At 54.5% G+C, this 19,778-nt stretch overlaps 1 protein-coding gene across 7 annotated transcripts; it reads left to right on the top strand.

Annotated features, from left to right (window-relative positions):
• The first annotated feature begins 1,137 nt into the window (after window positions 1-1,137).
• Window positions 1,138-18,792, top strand: KCNN4 (potassium calcium-activated channel subfamily N member 4). Of its 7 annotated transcripts, XM_033224860.1 has the most exons (10): window positions 1,147-1,353; window positions 2,065-3,540; window positions 7,767-7,862; window positions 9,779-10,206; window positions 12,877-13,012; window positions 15,494-15,604; window positions 15,764-15,882; window positions 16,294-16,363; window positions 17,618-17,785; window positions 18,240-18,792. In XM_033224860.1, exons 2-9 carry the CDS (start codon window positions 3,382-3,384, stop codon window positions 17,780-17,782), a joined length of 1,284 nt encoding a protein of 427 aa, XP_033080751.1. In that variant the 5' UTR covers window positions 1,147-1,353; window positions 2,065-3,381; the 3' UTR covers window positions 17,783-17,785; window positions 18,240-18,792. The 7 variants fall into 7 exon arrangements, 5 of the variants coding, with proteins under 5 accessions (XP_033080751.1, XP_033080752.1, XP_033080753.1 ...); XR_004440567.1 differs by having other exon boundaries at window positions 1,138-3,540; window positions 15,682-15,882; XR_004440568.1 differs by having other exon boundaries at window positions 1,139-3,540; window positions 15,718-15,882.
• Window positions 18,793-19,778: the final 986 nt, after the last annotated feature.

Consider the following 19,778-nt stretch of genomic DNA (forward strand, 5'->3'; position numbering starts at 1 on the left):
GTCTCTGGGTCACTGGCCCTCAGCCTCTGAGTGGGGCTGGGGTAGAACTGGAAGGAACCAGGCTGTCCATAGCTGTGCCAATGACAACAGAGAGAAACTGAGGCAGAGACAAGCATAGAGAGCCCCGGGGAGAGAGAGAGACCCAGGAGACCAGGAGGCAGGGAGAGAGTGAAACAGAGACAGAGAGAAACATCGATTCAGCAAGAGACAGACAAAAACAGAGGGCCCTAGAGACAGAGAGATGGAGACAGAGTGAGACAGGATGACAGAGACACAGGCAATGACAAACACAGAGACAGACATAATGACAGAGACACTGACAGGGAGAGAAGGAAACAGAGGAGCAGAAAGGGACACGAAGATGGAGAAAGGGACAGAGAGATGAGAGAGACACAGAGAGGCTAAGAGAGGCAGAGACAGAGAGACAGAGCGGAGAGAGACAGAGAGAGACAAAGGTACCGGGAGAGAAAAACAGAGAGAAAGAGACAGAGACAGAGATAAAGACAAACCTGGCCGGGAGTGGTGGCTCACGCCTGTAATCCCAACATTTTGGGAGGCTGATGCAGGTGGATCACCTGAGGTCAGGAGTTCAAGACCAGCCTGGCCAACATGGTGAAACCTCGTCTCTACTAAAAATACAAAAATTAGCTGGATGTGATGGTGCATGCCTGTAATATCAGCTACTCGGGAGGCTGAGGTAGGAGAATCGCTTGAACGTGGGAGGTGGAGGTTGCAGTGAGCCGAGATCCCACCACTGCACTCCAGCCAAGGGAAACAGAGCAAGATTCTATCTCAAAAAAAAAAAAAAAAAGACAAAAGCAGAGGCTTCCCGACCAGGAGAGACTGAGACATGAAGCAAGGCCCAAAGATCCAGAGAAAGAGCCAGAGAGGGAGGAGAGAGACGTGGAGAGCCTGGCGGCCAGTGGGCAGGGGTGCCCAGGCTGCAGGCTCGGGAGTGCCTGGCGGCTGCATTTTCTCCAAGTGGACGCATGTGTGGTGTCTGGGCGCGCCCGGGTGTGTCTCCAGCCCTCTCCCGCCAAGTCTCGCCGAGTGGGTAATCGTGTGTGCCGAGGGGCGGAGCCCCCGCAAGGGTTGTGTTTTTGTCACAGGGCGTGTCCGTGTGTATGGTTTGGTGTCTCTGGGTGTGTTTGTGTGGGCTTCCTCGGTGTGCAACCAGGCATGTCTGTGCGTGTCTCGCTTCCCTGGGGCTGGTGGGTCCAGGGTCCCACATGACCTAGGACACAAGGAGGAGGAGGGTTGTGTCCGCGGGTTCCTCGCAGATGGGTATGCATGAGGCCAAGGGCAGTGTCACCAGGTCAGTGCACGACGCTGGGAGGTGACGTCCGTCACCAGGTCAGTGCATGCCTGTGTGTCTCCACAGGAGGGTTGGGTCTGTGTCAGAGCGTATGGTATACAGGCCCATGAGTGGCTCGTACTGCGACGCATGGTGATGTCCTTTGTCGTGTGTCACTCTGGGAGTCACCGTGCGCATTCCACACTTCCATTTGCTGCTGTGTGTGGCAGTGCGTGTGTTTTCTCTTAGTGGGTCTCATGTATGTAACATTGTGTATCACTCAAGGACGTGACATTGTGTCTCACGTCGGGGTCCATGTCACTGTCAGGGGCCTCTTCCTTCCCAGGCCCCAGCACCCAGCCTGAGTGCCAGCCACCCCAGGTGTCTTGTGTTTGTGTAGCTGTGTGTTGTGTCGGAGGATATGTCCCGCTCCCCGGATGCTGGTGTTGTGTGGGTGGTGGTAGGCCTCAGTGTCAGTGGTATCAGTGAGTGGTGACATCTGGTGTTTTGTGGGACACGAGGAAGGTTGTGGTGTGTTGGGAAACATCGTTTGTGGAAGGTTGGGTGTGTTGGGAAACATTGTGTCTATGCGTTTTGTGTTGCTGTGTGCTGGTGTATTACTCCGTGCATGTTGTCTGTGTGGCCACGCATGTTGGAATATAACATGTGCTGGGTTGTGTGGCAGTATTGTCTGTGATGTTTGGGTGTGGCTCATGGGTCAAAGGTGATGGTGTATGTTGCATTTGTTTTTTTGTTTTTGTTTGTTTTAGAGACAGGATCTTGCTATGTTGCCCAGGCTGGTCTCAAATGCCTGGGCTCCAGCGATCCTCCCACCTCAGCCTCCCAAACTGCTAGGATTACAGACATGAGCCACCGCACCCAGCCGTATGTTGCATTTGGGCACTGGGGTCTATGAAGGTCCAACCCCATCCCCCTCCCCCGGGGCATCATCCTGGGTCGTGTCCTGTGTGACCAGAATATACCAGAATCATCTTGCTTCAGGCATGTGCTGCTTGGGTTTCTCCGTGTGTCTCTGTACCTTGTAGGTCTCCGCACGCATCCACTCAGCGTGTCCTCTGACCATACATTGGAATCGCGTCACACACCGGAGCACGCTGGATCAGTGTGTGTTTTGAATCATAACCGTGAGCACTTGTGTTTGAGTCAACAGGTGCCACAATGTTTGTGCATTTCTCTAAGTGCTGGGTGATTGGAGGCTGCTATAGGTATGTCCCTAAATGTTGTGTGTCTGCACATATCGGGTTTCATTCCAAGGGTGTGTAGTGTTTAGGAAACTGGGACTGCACCGTGTTTCTGTAGATGTGTGGTGTGTGGCGTCAGGGTGTCAGTATTTTAATATGTATTATGTGTTTGTGTAACACCTGATGTATGTTGTGTTTGTGTGGCCACAGATGTGCATCATCCCATTTGTGGTGTTTGAGTGAGGCTCTTTGTGTCGGAGAAAGTTGTGACAACTTTGAGTGTAATATTTGTGCCTGTGTGTGGACGGTGTTTGTGTGGCTGTGTGTGCCACGGGACGCTGCCTGCTTGCTAAGTGCTGGTGTGTGTCACACCATGTGTGTGGTGTCTGGGTGTGGCTGTGGGTTTCAGAGCTTGCTGGGAGTTGTGAGTCACTCTGTGTAGGTTGTGGTGTGTGCCCTGGTGTGTGAGTCTCTGTCTTGGGCCGTGGAGTGTCCTTCGGTGTCTGGGTGTGGTGAGTGGAGGTGTGTGTCACAAGGTACAGACCATTGTGTGACAAAGCCCATCGTGTGTCGGTGTGTGTCTTTACCCACGTGGATGGACGTCTCTTTCTTGCTCTGCCCCAAGACATACCCTAGCCCCTCCTTATTCTCAAAAGGGGGAGCTGGGGAGCCTCCCCCTACCCTGGGGCCTCCCCTGCCCCTCCCCGCCCTGCCTGGCCGCCACCACTCCCCAGAGGGCACAGGGCTCTGCTGTGCCTCAGAGCAAAAGTCCCAGAGCCAGCAGAGCAGGCTGACAACCTGCAAGCCACAGTGGCTGCCCTGTGCGTGCTGCGAGGTGGGGGACCCTGGGCAGGAAGCTGGCTGAGCCCCAAGACCCCGGGGGCCATGGGCGGGGATCTGGTGCTTGGCCTGGGGGCCCTGAGACTCCGAAAGCGCTTGTTGGAGCAGGAGAAGTCTCTGGCCGGCTGGGCGCTGGTGCTGGCGGGAACTGGCATCGGACTCATGGTGCTGCATGCAGAGATGCTGTGGTTCGGGGGGTGCTCGGTGAGTGGGGCATGGTGGCTGGGAGCTGGGACTCCTAGGTCTAAGGGTGGAGGGGCTGGAGGTCAGGACTCCTGGGTCTGAAGGAGGAGGGGCTGAGAGTCAGGATTCCTGGGTCTGAGGGAGGAGGGACTGGGGGCTTGGACTCCTGGGTCTGAGGAAGGAGGGGCTGAGGGTCAAGACTCCTGGATCTGAGGGAGGAGGGGCTGGGGGCTTAAACTCCTGGGTCTGAGGGAGGAGGGGCTGAGGGTCAGGACTCCTGGGTCTGAGGGAGGAGGGACTGGGGGCTTGGACTCCTGGGTCTGAGGGAGGAGGGACTGGGGGTCAGGACTCCTGGTCTGAGGGAGGAGGGACTGGGGGTCAGGACTCCTGGATCTGAGGGAGGAGGGGCTGGGGGTCAGGACTCCTGGATCTGAGGGAGGAGGGACTGGGGGTCAGGACTCCTGGATCTGAGGGAGGAGGGACTGGGGGTCAGGACTCCTGGGTCTGAGGGAGGAGGGGCTGATGGTCAGGACTCCTGGATCTGAGGGAGGAGGGACTGGGGGTCAGGACTCCTGGATCTGAGGGAGGAGGGACTGGGGGTCAGGACTCCTGGATCTGAGGGAGGAGGGACTGGGGGTCAGGACTCCTGGGTCTGAGGGAGGAGGGGCTGATGGTCAGGACTCCTGGATCTGAGGGAGGAGGGACTGGGGGCCAGGACTCCTGGATCTGAGGGAGGAGGGACTGGGGGTCAGGACTCCTGGATCTGAGGGAGGAGGGACTGGGGGTCAGGACTCCTGGATCTGAGGGAGGAGGGACTGGGGGTCAGGACTCCTGGATCTGAGGGAGGAAGGCTTGGGGGCCTAGACTCTTGGGTCTGAGAGAGGATGGGCTTTGACTGGGACTCCTGGGTGCTCCCAGGAGAGAGTTAGTTGTGGGGGACCCCTGCAAAAGGAAGGGAATATTTGTTTCAGTGTGTCAGTCTTTAAAGATGTTGCCATTAGATGGCCGGAGGTCCAGGACCCCTGGAGGCCAGAGGGTGGCTGATCAGACACTCAAGTCCCCCAAGAGCCAATAAGGGGAGAGGTAGCCCCAGGTTTGGTGAAGGGAGGGTGGAGGAAAGACAAAGTTCTTCCAGTAGGCGGCAGCTCTTTGGTCCTTATCTAACCTCTAATGTTTACCCAGTGCCTTAGATGCGAAGGACGGAAAAAACTGCCTGGGGGTGGGGATGGGAAATGGGAAACGAACTTCTCCCCTGACCTGCCTCCACCATCCCACCCCCAACCCAGTCTCCGTGTTAACAAGCTCGATTTCTCTCCAAATCTGCATATGCTAATTAGTCAGGGAAATAGTGGCGAGGTAGGCTCACAGTGGCCTGGACTCCTAGGTACCAGGGAAGGAGGGGGCTGGGTCCTGGATTCCTGAGTCTTAAGGAGAAGGGGTCTTTGGGGAAGAGGGGCTGACTCTGAAGATCGTGGTGAGTAGGGAGGAAAGGGGAAAGCGGGGTCAGGACAGGTCTCAGCAGGCTGCCGTCACATTCCAGCCCTGGTCCGGCCAGTGATGGGGCAGATGAAGGACAAGGGTTGGAATAAGTGGCTTGAGGGGAGAACAGACTTACTCAACAGGAAAGGAGGGGCTGGAGACCTCTCTGGCGGAAGGGTTGTGGAACTGGGCTGGCAGAGCCAGGAGCGGACACTGATTTGAAGTTTGGGTAGATTCCTGAGGGTCTGATGTTCCGACTCGGATCTGGAGGGGGTGGTGGGCAGCTCTGAAGTGACCAGGAGTCACATGGAGGGTCAGACAGGCAGCTTCCTCTGGCCGGCGGCGGGCACTGAGGGGGTGGGGCCGCCGGAGTCCATGCCAACAGGAAGCATGGCTGGGGCCTGCCCACCGCTCCCACGCCAAAGCACCGCACCCAGCAGCCAAGGTGGGAACACAGTGACCCTGGCAGATGGGAAGAGTCGGGGTCCATCCTACCCCACTTCCCCCTCTGCTTTCTCACCCCTCATTTCCTCCTTCCCTCCACCATGGCCAGGTCAGCACCTCTATCAGTAGGACCTTGGGGAAGCTGTTCCAACCCTCTGAACCTCAATTTCCCCATCTGTAAATTAGGGTGAGGGTTCAAATACATGACCCTAAGGGTCACCCTTCACCCTTTTTAATTTATTTTTTGTAGAGATGGGATCCTGCTTTGTTGCCCAGGCTGGTTTTGAACTCCTGGACTCAAGCAATCTCCCTCCCTCAAAGTGCTGGGATTACAGGCCTGAGCCATAGCTCCTCAGTCCCCTTTTGAGGTCTCTCTTAATAACATCCATGGCCCCTCACCACCTCCATCTCAATCTAATGAGCTCATTTCTGCAAAGGACCCAGACACCTGCTCCCCAAGGGGAGGGGCTGGCAGAGAGGCAGGTGCCAAACCCTAGGGAGTCCAAGGGAACCAGATAGAGATATCCAAAAGCACCAGGTGGGGTGGAGGAGGAAGGATGGCGAGAGGTACAGAGAGAAAGAGAGAGAGACAGAGATACATGGAGAGAGAGAGAGATAGAGAGATGGAGACAAAGATGCAGAAAGATAGAGCGGCACAGCTAAACAGAAAGACAAATAGGGCTATCAAGCTACTGAGAAATCCACCAGTAAGAGATACACACATGGTGTTAAAAAAGACAATAGAAACAGAGACCCTCAAAACACATAGAGAGACAGAAACAACCATCCCTGGAGATAGGGAAATTCAGAGAACAGAGCACAGGCCCAAGTGCAGACAGGTCTGGGATTTGGGGGAAAAGAAACTGGAAAAGTAGAGACCACCAGAGAAGCGAATTGCAGTGTGAGGAGGGGGCTTGTTGTCTAGCGGTGTGGGGGGTTGAGACAGACTGAAGGAGGCAGGGAACCAGGGAGCCATAGAAGGTGGGGGAGGGCTGGTGACAACAGCACTATTGTTCTGGTAGGGGGTTGGGGAGCAGGCCCCTGGGGCAGGAAACTGGCCCTCTTCCCCTGCTCAGAGGCGTGGTGCTGGCCCAGCCAGGGGAGCTGGCAGCCCTCTTAGGAGAAACAGGTGCAATGGTTTGTAAGGATGCCCACATGGACCCCTCCCCCTGCAAATACCCACTAGGCAGGGACCAACCCCTCTTAGGAAATCCAACAGTCCCAGTCCCCTCTAAATCCCTCTCTCCAGAATTCTAGATTCCTCCAAGGTTGTGCCACACAAAGAGAGGAAAAAAAAAAAAAAGCAACAACTGCTCCGTGGTTTCTGGAGGCCCTGTGCTTCCGGCCAGATCTGCCCTGGGCTTAGAGCCAGAAGAGAGGGGCGGGGGTGGGAGTGGGGAGCTGCAGGGAGGCAGAACTGAGGGGGCTGTCTCAGAGCTGAGGCTGGGGTCTCAGGGACTCAGCCCTCTGGATGAGAGCAGGGAAGGGTGTGATTCAGTCTTTGAGGACTGAATGATAGTTTCTACATTCTTCCAGATTTGGGGTTGGGGATGGTTGAAGTTGGTTTCTAGGGCAACACGAGCTGGGTAGGAAGGGAAGGGGAGGGGGCACTCTCCAGAAGCTAGATGTCTTTTTCTAGACACCACACACACACACACACCCCTGCGGAACTATTTTTGATGGGAAACAGGACAGGAATAAGAAGGAATGTGAGTTTCAAGGTCCCCCTTCATGGATATGGGTCTTGGGAGAAGAGCTGAGGAAGAGGGTAGACACCAGCATCTGAACAGGGTTGTCCTATTGGAGAGAAATAGAGCATTCCTGGGGACCAGATGACAGTGTTTTTTTGTTTGTTTTTGTTTGCTTGCTTGCTTGTTTCAAGACGGAGACTCACTCTGTTGCCCAGGCTGGAGTGCAGTGGCGCAATCTCTCAGCTCACTGCAACTTCCACCTCCTGGGTTCAAGAGATTCTGGTTCCTCAGCCTCCCAAGTAGCTGGATTACACACCTAGCTAATTTTTGTATTTTTAGTAGAGACTGGGTTTCACCATGTTGGCCGGGGGGTCTCAAACTCCCGACCTCAGGTGATCCGCCTGCCTCGGCCTCCCAGAGTGTTGGGATTATAGGTGTGAGCCACCGCGCTGGGCCCAGATGATGGTTTGGAGACTTCCCCAGAACCAATACATCAAGAGGGACTGGCTTGTGGGGGAAGGAGGCTAGGAAAATTGGGAATCAAAAAAAAAATGGTGGTTTTGAAGGAAAGGTGGAGGGCCAGGTGGAGGGGGACCTGGGATCTCACATTCCTTTTTCTGTCCCTCCTGACAGTGGGCGCTCTACCTGTTCCTGGTTAAATGCATGATCAGCATTTCCACCTTCTTACTCCTCTGCCTCATCGTGGCCTTTCACGCCAAAGAGGTCCAGGTAGGGCAGGCCCTGCCCCTAAGCCTTGCTCCCCACAACCCCCTCAGTGCCCTGTCAGCTCATACTTTCCACCCTCCTCCTCCTCCTGATCTGAGTAATGAAGTTCCTCTGCCCCAGATGCTGCGTCCACACCCTTACCCACCCAGATGGGATGAACCACGAGCAGACAGGCAGAGCCTCCCCAGCCAGCCCTGCTCTTCCCCTGTAGCCCCTGGTCCCCCCTTGCACACTCACAGATGCTGAGAGCGAACCTGCAGCCCTGCTTCTGCCCCCAGACCTCTGTCCACTCTGCTCCCAGGCAACCTCAGCCTCCCAGATCTCTGTGCTCCAACATCGCATCCCCAATCCAGTCCCCATGCAACCTAAGGTCCCAGAGGTGCCCACTCCTTTCCTTTTTTTTTTTTTTTTTTGGCCTGTTGCCCAGGCTGGAGTGGAATGGCACGATCTCTGCTCACTGCAACCTCCACCTCCTGGGTTCAAGCAATTCTCATGCCTCAGCCTCCCAAGTAGCCGCGACTACAGGCAGATGCCACCACGCCCAGCTAATTTTTTTGTATTTTAGTAGAAACGGGGTTTCACTATGTTGCCCAGGCTGGCCTCCAACAAATGAGCTCTAGCAATCTGCCTACCTTGTCCTCCCAAAGTGCTAGGATTACGGGCTTGAGCCACTGCACCTGGCCTGGTCCTAGGGGTGCCCACTCCTAATCACCCTATCTCTGTGCCAATAACCTCCCTCTTGCCCCAGACCCAGGAATTTTCCCCATCCATACTCCACCTTGGGTCTCACCCAAACACATCCCATCCCCCACTGCCCCATTGTCCCAGATGCTGTTGCTCCATTCCCTTTCCCCTCTTCCGCCTCTCCTATCATAACTTTGCATGTAAAATGGGGATTATCAGTCATGTGTGGCAATTCTCTAAGCAGTGCCTGGCATGTAAGAGGTGCTCAGTAAATGGTGCACATTATCATCTTATCATAGAGTAGTCAAATGGCCTGTAGCCCAGTGCGCCATTGCCCATGGGAGGGACCTGGACCTCAGTTTCCATATCTATAAAATGGGGGCAATAACAATATCAATCTCACTGGGCTATGAGCATTTACTAAGTCACAACATGTAAATGGGATAGAGCAGTGCCTGGCATATCCACAGTGCCCAGTACATGCTGATTTTGCTATTGTTATTGTTTTGTTTTGTTTTGTTTTTGTTTATTTTGAGATGGAATCTCACTCTGTCACCCAGGCTGGAGTGCAGTGGCATGATCTCGGCTCACTGCAACCTCTGCCTCCCGGGTTCAAGTGATTCTCCTACCTCACACTCCCCAGAAGCTGGGACTATAGGTGTGCGCCACCATGCCCTGCTTATTTTTGTATTTTTCAGTAGAGATGGGGTTTCATCATGTTGGCCAGGCTTATCTCGAACTCCTGACCTCAAGTGTGCCATCCACCTCAGCCTCCCAAAGTGCTGGGATTACAGGCGTAAGCCATCTCGCCCAGCCCAAGGCTTTGTTATTGCTGATATTATTATTACAGTTATTATGCGTGTCAACCGAAACAGAAGTAGGAGCGAGCTCCAGGCACGTGGAATGCAAGCTCTAGGGAGGCAGGGGGGGTCTGTTTGGTTCACTGTGTATCCTTAGCACATAGAACAATGCCAGGCACACAGTTGGCGCTCAGTCAGTGTTCAAAGGCTGGAAGTGGGCTGAAACTAGTGGGGTGGATGGTGGGGAAGGAGGAGAAAGTGGAGAGATGTCTTCCACAAGTCCTGTCCTGCTGCCTCCCTATTCCTCTCCAGTCTTGCGCTATCTCCCTCCCTCCCGGCCAGGCGGGCACACCCCACTTATCTCAGGGCGCAGGCGGGCGCGGACCGCCGCCTGACCTGCGCCTGACCCCTCCCTTCTTGGCCCCTTCCCGGCAGCTGTTCATGACCGACAACGGGCTGCGGGACTGGCGCGTGGCGCTGACCGGGCGGCAGGCGGCGCAGATCGTGCTGGAGCTGGTGGTGTGCGGGCTGCACCCGGCGCCCATGCGGGGCCCGCCGTGCGCGCAGGATTTAGGGGCGCCGCTGACCTCCCCGCAGCCCTGGCCGGGATTCCTGGGCCAAGGGGAAGCGCTGCTGTCCCTGGCCATGCTGCTGCGTCTCTACCTGGTGCCCCGCGCCGTGCTCCTGCGCAGCGGCGTCCTGCTCAACGCTTCCTACCGCAGCATCGGCGCTCTCAACCAAGTCCGCTTCCGCCACTGGTTCGTGGCCAAGCTTTACATGAACACGCACCCCGGCCGCCTGCTGCTCGGCCTCACGCTTGGCCTCTGGCTGACCACCGCCTGGGTGCTGTCCGTGGCCGAGAGGTGAGGGTGTTGGAGGCATAAATGTGCAGGGGAGGGATCCCCGGACAGCCGCATTGGCCGTCTTGTGCCGCGGTGCAGGTTGAGGCCCCCTACAACCAAGCAGAGGACAAAGTTCACACTGACCCCTTCTCCTCTTTCTGGCTGCAATTTGCCCACACTCCCATCAACTGGGGTGAGAGGAACCAACAGACAAGCCCCCAGCCAATCCTCCATGTGCAGCCTTCAGTCTCCCCAAAGGCACACACAGACCCTTAAAAAGCCTTTCCCTTCCGGCTCCTGGACTTCTACTGCCTCAGGTTTCCAGGTCATCTGTTCGGTCTCCAAACCTGTCTCTGGGACCTGCCTAAAGGGTTGCCTCTGCCTTGGAGGAAGGGGTCGTATTTTCCCAATTAGCACAGAATGCACTGCAGGTGGGTGCTTTCTGGGACCCTAGGAAGGGGATGATTGGAGCTTCTCTGGAAAACAATTCCATGCAGGGAATTGGAACTAGATCCTGGTTGCCCCCTGGATACTGTGTAACCCGATGCTGTGCCTCAATTTCTATCCCTTACAGAGAAAGAGGTTGGGAGTGATCTCAGCCAGGGGTTCTCAAAGGGTGGTTTCAGGACCAGCAGCATCACCTGAAAACTTGCAAATGAAAACTCTCAGGTCCCTTCCAGACCTGCTGAATCCTGGAGGGTAGGGCCAGCAATCCGCTTTAGTAAGCCCTCCAGGTGATTACATGGCCCAACCAAGGTTGAGAACCTCTGGTCTAGTGTATGTGGCAAAGATCCTTGAGGGCAGGAGGAGAACGAGAAGATCTGGCTTTAGATCTCTCCTCTCTGAAGCCTCAGTGTCCTCATCTGAAAAATGGGTGTCACATTCCACCATCGTAGTCTCCCTGGCAGTTCTTTTTTTTTTTGAGATGGAGTCTCAATTATCTCGGCTAGAGTGCAGTGGCACGAACTCTGCTTCCTGCAACCTCTGCCTCCCTGCTTCAAGCGATTCTCGTGCCTTAGCCTCCCGAGTGGCTGGGATTATGGGTGTGCACCACCATACCTAATTTTTGTATTTTTAGTAGAGACCATGTCACAATGTTGCCCAGGCTGGTTTTGAACTCCTGATTTCAAGTGATCCTCCTGCCTCGGCCTCCCAAAGTGCTAGGATTACCATGCCCGGCCTCTGTCATGATTTTGTTTTTTTTCTTTTTGAGACGGAGTCTTGTTCTGTCGCCCAGGCTGGAATGCAGTGGTGCGATCTTGGCTCACTGCAAGCTCCGCCTCCCAGGTTCATGCCATTCTCCGGCCTCAGCCTCCCCAGTAGCTGGGACTACAGGCGCCTGCCACCTCGCCTGGCTAATTTTTTGTATTTTTAGTAGAGACAGGATTTCACTGTGTTAGCCAAGATGGTCTTGATCTCCTGACCTCATGATCTGCCCGCCTCAGCCTCCAAAAGTGCTGGGATTACAGGCGTGAGCCACTGCACCCGGCCCTCTGTCATGATTTTAAACTCCTTCACCTCCCAGGATCTTAGTTTTCCCAACTGGGAAATTGGTCAGAATCAGGACTGATGAATGATCCCCCTACCATGTTTCTCATCTGAATGATGGGAGAATGGGGAGGAAGTCAAAGTTCCAAATTCCAAGGCAGAAGTCCTAAAACTAGAATGTACTTGGGAATGAGGGGAGTGGGGTTTGTAAACAGTGCAGATTCCATCTTCGCTCCTAGAAACTCTAACCTGGTGGTTCTGGGGTGTCTGGGGCCCTCATGAATGAAGTTTTCCCTGCTTATCTTGCAGCAAGGGGCCTGTGGACAAAGTTAGACAAATCTCAATGCTTCAACCCCTTCCATGGCTGGACTTAAATGTCTCCTTCTGGCTGGGCACGGTGGCTCAAGCCTGTAGTCCCAGCACTTTGGGAGGCCGAGACGGGTGGATCACGAGGTCAGGAGATCGAGACCATCCTGGCTAACATGGTGAAACCCTGTCTGTACTAAAAAATATAAAAAACTAGCCGGTCGTGGTGGCGGGCGCCTGTAGTCCCAGCTACTCGGGAGGCTGAGGCAGGAGAATGGCAGGAACCCGGGAGGCGGAGCTTGCAGTGGGCCGAGATCTGACCACTGCACTCCAGCCTGGGCGACACAGCAAGACTCCGTTTCAAAAAAAAAAAAAAAGTCTCCTGTGAAGTGAGGGGAAAGGAAGGCAGAGTCCCACCAAGCCTTTTTAGAGTCCTTTTTGATCCTGATAGGGCCACTTCTGGACCACACAGCATCTTTGTGGAAATTAGAAAAATATACCCCTTCCTCTGGTGGATGCAGCCGCCAGTCAGGGTCTGACTGGGTTTCAGCCCCCTCTTGACTCTCCACCCTCAACCACATGCTCTGAATGCCACAGCAGCCCAGGTAGCCTAGCTGAGACCATACCAGCATTGGGATTGTCCAGATCCAGTCTCAAATCCCAGAGTGGCTAAGCAACTTGCCCAGGTCACACAGCAGAGAGGAGGCCATGCAGACTTTCCAAAGCTCAGAACTTAATGGCTTTTTGTCCAGGTGATTCTTAGGACTATGGGTGTATACTGGGAGGGGAGGGGAGGGGAGTCAGGGGAAGGGGAGGGGAGGGTATAGAGGGAAAGGGACTGAATATCATGGAAACCTCCATGGTGGGGTTTTAGAACTAACCCACCCTTCCCCATAGGCAGGCTGTGAATGCCACCGGGCACCTTTCAGACACACTTTGGCTGATCCCCATCACATTCCTGACCATTGGCTACGGTGACGTGGTGCCAGGCACCATGTGGGGCAAGATCGTCTGCCTGTGCACTGGAGTCATGGTGAGTACAGCCCCCTTGGGGACCTGATCCCTATCCCAAACTGGTCATCCTCTGGCCCCAGGAAGCCATGGAGGCAACACAGGCTCTCAGGGACAGCTCCTGAGAAACTTGAGTGTCTGGGGCGCCCACAGCCCCATTTTCTCTTCAAGACCAAGATACTCACCGGTAATCCCAATATTTTGGGAGCCCAAATAGAGTGGGAGGATCACTTGAGCCTGAGTTTGACGTTCCAGTGAGCTATGATCATACCACTGCACTCCAGCCTGGGTGACGGACTGAGACCCTGTCTCTTAAAAAAATAAAATAAAAAATCAGACCTAGGAATCCAGTCCCTAAGGCCTTGCTCACTCTAGAACCTAGGGCCCCAGCCCTTATCCTCCTCAGGGACCCAGGCTCCTGACTTCCCAGCCCCATTTTCTTTCAGAACCCAGAAATTGTCTCCCAGCCCCCACCAAGGGTGTAGAGTCCAGTTATCAAGTGCACGCCTGTGGGGCCTGGCTACCTGGGTCCAAATCCTGCGGCTGCCACTTCCTGGCTGGGGAGCTCAGGCAAGCCACATGATCTCTCTGGGCCTCACTTTCCTCCTCTATAAAATGGGGATGCTGATGCTAGCATGCTCCTCTTGGGCTTGCTGAGATGATTAAATGGGTTCAATTATGGAAAGCACTTCCAACAGTACCCAGCCCATAGGAGGTGCTCGGTAAGCAGGTCTGGGGGCGCCTAGGCATCCAGCCACCTCCCCACCAGCTCCTGTGCCCTCGAGGATGAGGCAGAGTCTCTGCAGCCTGAGTCAGCCTTTTCGTGAACCCTGACATCCGCCTCCTTCCCTCCATAGACCCAGTCACTCAGGTCCTCCCACCCAGCCCTGGCCCCTCTAGAGACCAGCACCTAATGCCTTGGCCTTCACCTCCCTACAAGATCGGGTTTCCTTCACCCTCGGGGATCTAAGCCACCAGCACTCAGCCCAGATGTGGACCCAGGAAAGACATATTCATCTCCCCAATCCCTGGGTGCACAGGTGAAGGATGTGGTGACCTTCACTCCCCCAGTGGTGAGTCTTTAGAGCAAGGGAAGAGGGGCAGAGACTCAGTTAGGGAACTGCAGTGCCGCTCAGGACCTCCTCCTTCACTTGACAAAAGGAGAAACCGAAACCTAGAGAGATAGGGCGATGCGCACTTGAGCTCACAGCCTGCTGCTGGCAGAAAGGTTCCATGGCACAGTTGAGCCATAATAGCTTACTTTTTTTTTTGAGACGGAGTCTCACTCTGTCACCCTGGCTGGAGTGCAGTAGCACCATCTCGGCTCACTCTCAGCTCAGCCTCCCAGGTTCATGCCATTCTCCTGCCTCAACCTCCTGAGTAGCTGGGATTACAGGCGCCTGCCACCACACCCGGCTAATTTTTTGTATTTTTAGTAGAGACGGGGTTTCACCATGTTAGCCGGGATGGTCTCAATCTCCTGACCTCGTGATCCGCCCGCCTGGGCCTCCCAAAGTGCTGGGATTACAGGCATGAGCCACCACGCCCAGCCCATAATAGCTTACTTTTACTGAACACATACTCTGTGCCAGTCTCTGCCCTAAACACTTGCCAGGGGTAACTCATGAAATCCACCGAGTACCTGTTGAGGCCATGCCCATTTCACAGATGAGACACTGAAATACTGAGAGATTAAATAATTGGCTCAGAACTGGGATTGGAACCCAGGCAGTCCCCTGGAGCCAGTATTTGTGACTGGAAGTTGTTCTGGGTGATCAAAAGCTGAAACTACAGGGTGGGGGATGCTTCCTAGGACGATTCATTCTAACTAGGGGACAGGTGAGCAGGTGCCACAAGCAGCCAGGAATCGGCAAGGCCATGAAGGGCCAGGAGCATTGGGAGAAGGAAGGGAGGAGAATGAGTGTTTGGAGGAAGGTGCTCAGGGAGGGCAGGCAGAATGGAGCCAGGGCTGAGTTGTCTGGGTGAGAGGCGTAGACCTTGGAAGGCCTTGGTAGCCAGGCTGAGAAGTTCAGGGCAGTGGAAGCCTAGGAGATTAGAGGGGGCCAAAGGGGTTAGGGGAGGATGAGTGGGAGGCTGGAGATGGTCCAGGAGAGAGAGGACAGGGCTGGAGTTAGGAAGAGGCTGTGGAGGTGGGAGAAGGAGGGACACCCGCCATAATGCAATGGCCAACCATGTCAGCAGTGAGGACCCAGAGGCCTGCCCCTGGCTCAGAACCCAGCCTTCCTCTCGCTCTTCCAATCATACCCCTAATGCAAGAGGCCATCCTGCGAGTGTGAATACGACACATTAAAGCTGGTCTCGTACATAGGCGATTTATGATTCTAGCTCCCCCATTCTGAGCCGGGACCTTGGCTCTCCTCTCTGAGCCTGTTTGCTTGTCTGTCAACTGGGGATATTGTGCTTGCCTTCTGTGGCTGCTGGGAGGGTTCAAGGAGGGAGTCGGTGGCACAGCCTCATGCCACAGTACCTGTTGTGCCCACAGGGGGTCTGCTGCACAGCCCTGCTGGTGGCCGTGGTGGCCCGGAAGCTGGAGTTTAACAAGGCAGAAAAGCACGTGCACAATTTCATGATGGATATCCAGTATACCAAAGAGGTGAGGATGGGCATGTGGCCCCCATTGCACACCCCTCTTTCAAGAGGCAGGAGTCCAAGTCCCCCCGCTTCCCCTAGGACCCAAGAGTCCCAGCCCGAGCCCTGCCTTCCCAGAACCGTAAGGGTCTTTCTCCATGGACACTGTGCCACCCACCCCCAGATGAAGGAGTCCGCTGCCCGAGTGCTACAAGAAGCCTGGATGTTCTACAAACATACTCGCAGGAAGGAGTCTCGAGCTGCCCGCAGGCATCAGCGCAGGCTGCTGGCTGCCATCAACGCGTGAGGGCACTTTGTATGCACATGTGTCCATGTGCACCCATGTCCAAGTCACCTCTCTGCACAGCTTGTGTGTGTGCGTGTCCATGCCCGTCCAGGTCAGGACACCCAGGAGTGGTCTCACTCAACAGCTTGTCTACCTGGATCTGACCATGCATGACTCTATGTGTCTGTGCTGGTTTGTTTTTGCATATCTTGGCGTGTCTGTGGACCTGGGGACCTGGGTTTCTACTGGGGATGGGGGCTCATGGGGATGTGCGGTGCGGTCATCCCCTCCCACTCTTTCAGCTCTTTGACAACGTTTTGTCTTTGTTTTGTTTCTTCATGTGCCTCTTCTCCCTTCATTCCACCCCTGAGCTACAGCCACACTCAGGGACCAGGCTTGTAAAACTGACTCCCCACTTCTTCCCACAGGTTCCGCCAGGTGCGGCTAAAACACCGGAAGCTCCGGGAACAAGTGAACTCCATGGTGGACATCTCCAAGGTACTAGGATCCCATGGGAGGAGGTCTCGAAGAAGGGGGAGGTTGGGGCCACAGGGAGGGAAATCTGGCTCTAGAACAGAGAACTTTGGCAGGAGCCTGGCACACACAGGCTGTCAGTAAAGGTCTGTGGTTGAATGAAAGAAGGAAGGAAGGAATGAATGATGCAACACAGAGCTTCTTACATTCATGCAAGGAACAGATCACTTACAAACTGAAAAAAAAAAAAAAAATTGCACAAAGAACCCCAGTGTTTGGTTTCAAATTATTTTTATTGTTAAGTTACTTACATGTGGACGGATATAAAATTCCTTCCAACTACAACTCATACAATAAAACCAAAGCAAATTTACAAACCAAACCCAGAGATGGCAAAACCAATACAATTAAAATGAACAACACTGACAAGGACACAGGTGACACTGTTTCCGTAAAACTCAATCTCTGCTGCTCTTGTGGAGGGGTGCTCAGGGCCACAGGGACTTCCATGCAAGTTTGCCTGGCCAAGGCGTGACTCAGCTACCCGCCCCCTTCTTCTGCTGAGACCACTTGATTTTGCCGGTGCTCAGGGACAGTGATGTCACAACACCCCCTTGGCCTGGCTCACAGCACCTTCTGCTTATCCGGTGGTGTTTGCTTTTTCTCGTTAGCCCATGACAGTTCAAACAGTGGCCCCTGGCACCAATGCCATGGTAAGCACGGTCACAGATGCAGGCCCCAAAACCACATGGCAGGTCTCAGTGAGGAGGCGGTGGCCCAGATCTGCAGGAATTGGCAGGCGGTAATTTCTGAAGGTTATTAAGCCAAAAACACAGAATTCAAGAATTTTCACAGAAAATCCACAAACCCTCAGGGATCAAGCTGTGAATCCTAGCCAGAGAGTGTAGTAAAAGACTATGTGGATTTGGAAGTCAGGCATCATCCATGCTACAAACATTCAATGAGCACCTACTATGTTCTAGGTCTTATTTCAGGAGCTGCTTTGGGCATGTCATTTAACGGTTCCATGCTTGTTTCCTCAGCTATAAGATGGGAACAGGATTCCCACTCCCTGTGGCTTTTAGGAGGATTTTAAACCCTACAGGGAAACACCTGGGCAGGTAGCTGGGAAGTGGTACATGGTAACAGTTATTATTGAGGGTAATCCTCAGAGGACCACAAGGATGTAGTCAATATTGGTTCCACTGCCTTACGCTATGGAGCAGGCAGGGGTCGACCCCACCCCTCTGACACCTCTGATCCTCTCCTCCCGCCCAGATGCACATGATCCTGTATGACCTGCAGCAGAATCTGAGCAGCTCACACCGGGCCCTAGAGAAGCAGATTGACACACTGGCGGGGAAGCTGGACGCCCTGACTGAGCTGCTTAGCACTGCCCTGGGGCCGAGGCAGCTTCCAGAACCCAGCCAGCAGTCCACATAGCTGGTGAGGGGGCTGGGACTTGGGCAGGAAGCCATCCTGGAGGAAGGGTTCCTGTGGCCAGCACCCGCTGTGGCCAAGGGGGCGGGGGATGGCTGGGAGACACGGCCACCTTTTCCCGTCCGCTCTGGCACTGTCTGGAGGAAAGGACTCGGTTCGGAGCTGGACTGGCAGTGAAGGCAGATGGTGTTCCCTCTCCCCTCCACTGACCCTTGATGCCCTTCTCTCTCTTTGCTTGGTCTCTCTCTCTCTCTCTGCCCTGGGCACATTCTCTGGCTCTGTCTATCCAATGTCTCTGTCGAAATGCCCTCCTGCACCCTGGCCTCGGGGCCCGGAAACACCTACCCCCTGCCTCCCACCTCTGCCCAGCAGGTTCTGTCTGCACCTCCATGTGTCCCACTCTCCCTCTCCCTCTCCTTCTTCCTGACCTGCCTCTCCATCAGTCTCTCCGTCTCTCCAGGACCCACGGAGGAACCAGGCTACTTTCCCCAGACTGAGGTGATGCACATCGTCTCTGCCACTCCTGCCCCGGCCCTGAACAAAGCACCTCAAGTGCAAGGACCAAAGGGGACCCTGGCTTGGAGTGGGTTGGCTTGCTGACGGCTGCTGGAGAGGACACTGGCTAAAGTGGGAAGGCCTTGGCCCACCTGAGGCCCCAGGTGGGAACATGGTCACCCCTACTCTGCATACCCTCATCAAAAACACTCTCACTATGCTGCTATGGACGACCTCCAGGTCTCGGTTACAAGTGGAGGCGCCTGGAGGCCGGACTCCTGGGTCCCTGTGGGAGAGGGTACTAGGGGCCCGGATCCAGGATTCTGGGAGGCTTCAGTTACCGCTGGCCGAGCTGAAGAACTGGGTATGAGGCTGGGGCGGGTAGGAGGTGGCGCCCCCTGGCGGGACAACAAAGAGGACACCATTTTTCCAGAGCTGCAGAGAGCACTTGGTGGGGAGGAAGAAGTGTAACTCACCAGCCTCTGCTCTGATCTTTGTAATAAATGTTAAAGCCAGAAGTTGCCATTTCTCTCTAAACATATCTACACTCCTAACTGGCAGACCATCCAGTGGAAGACTGCTGCCCTGTTTGAACCTGTCTCAGAGGCCTTCCTCCTCTAAATGCCCTCTCAGGTCTGTAGGCTGGGCAGTCCTCAGCAAACCCCTGCCTAGATCTGAGGCAAAGAGCAATGGCTTTGAACTCAGACAGATCAGGTTCCAAATCCTGGCTCTGCCATCCACTGGCTGTGTGACCTCCGGTAAGTGACTTCACCTCTGAACAGTTTACCTCACCTGTAAAATGGGACTGTCTCCCCATGGGACTGCTGTGAAGATTAAAACATGGAGTAGCCCAGAGGCATTTAGTAGGAACCAAATATGTGAGAAAGAATCTTTTTTTTTGAGATGGAGTCTCGCTCTGTCACCCAGGCTAGAGTGCAGTGGCACAATCTCAGTTCACTTCAACCTCTGCCTCCTGAGTTCAAGCGATTCTCCTGCCTTACCCCTAAGTAGCTGGGATTACAGGCACCTGCCACCACGCCTGGCTAATTTTTGTATTTTTAGTAGAGATGGGGTTTCACTATGTTGCAGAGGCTGGTCTTGAACTCCTGGGCTCAAGCAATCTGCCCACCTCGGCCTCCCAAAATGCTGGGATTATAAGCATGAGCCACTGTCCCTGGCCAAGAATCATTTTTATTATTGTTTTTGATTTTCACACACAATGCGTGGCTGCCCTTTTTCTGATTTTTTGTTGTTTTTCTCCCTCTATTCATGCCTTACCAGAATCTAGATGACAACTCACCCATCAAGAGACTAACAGAAGCCCCAAACTTCCCCAAACCACCCACATACCCATTTCACATCCGCTGAAGAGAGGATGTGAAAGAGAAGGGGGCAAAGGAGGGGACTGGTACTTCCAGAGGCCCTACTGTGTGCCCTGCTCTGTTTGTAAGTCACCATAACCATTCTCCTGACCCTCCTTACCCCACTGCATATATACAGAAAC

The sequence above is a fragment of the Trachypithecus francoisi genome, unplaced genomic scaffold, assembly GCF_009764315.1.
Source record: "Trachypithecus francoisi isolate TF-2019V2 unplaced genomic scaffold, Tfra_2.0 Lachesis_group12, whole genome shotgun sequence".
Lineage (NCBI taxonomy): Eukaryota > Metazoa > Chordata > Mammalia > Primates > Cercopithecidae > Trachypithecus > Trachypithecus francoisi.

Excerpts from the sequence above, each read along its gene's own strand:
- KCNN4 (XM_033224860.1), top strand. The coding sequence starts at position 3,382 with ATGGGCGGGGATCTGGTGCTTGGCCTGGGGGCCCTGAGACTCCGAAAG. Across the intron at positions 7,863-9,778 it reads TTCACGCCAAAGAGGTCCAG|CTGTTCATGACCGACAACGG; the intron begins GTAGGGCAGGCC and ends CCTTCCCGGCAG. Across the intron at positions 15,605-15,763 it reads ATATCCAGTATACCAAAGAG|ATGAAGGAGTCCGCTGCCCG; the intron begins GTGAGGATGGGC and ends ACCCACCCCCAG.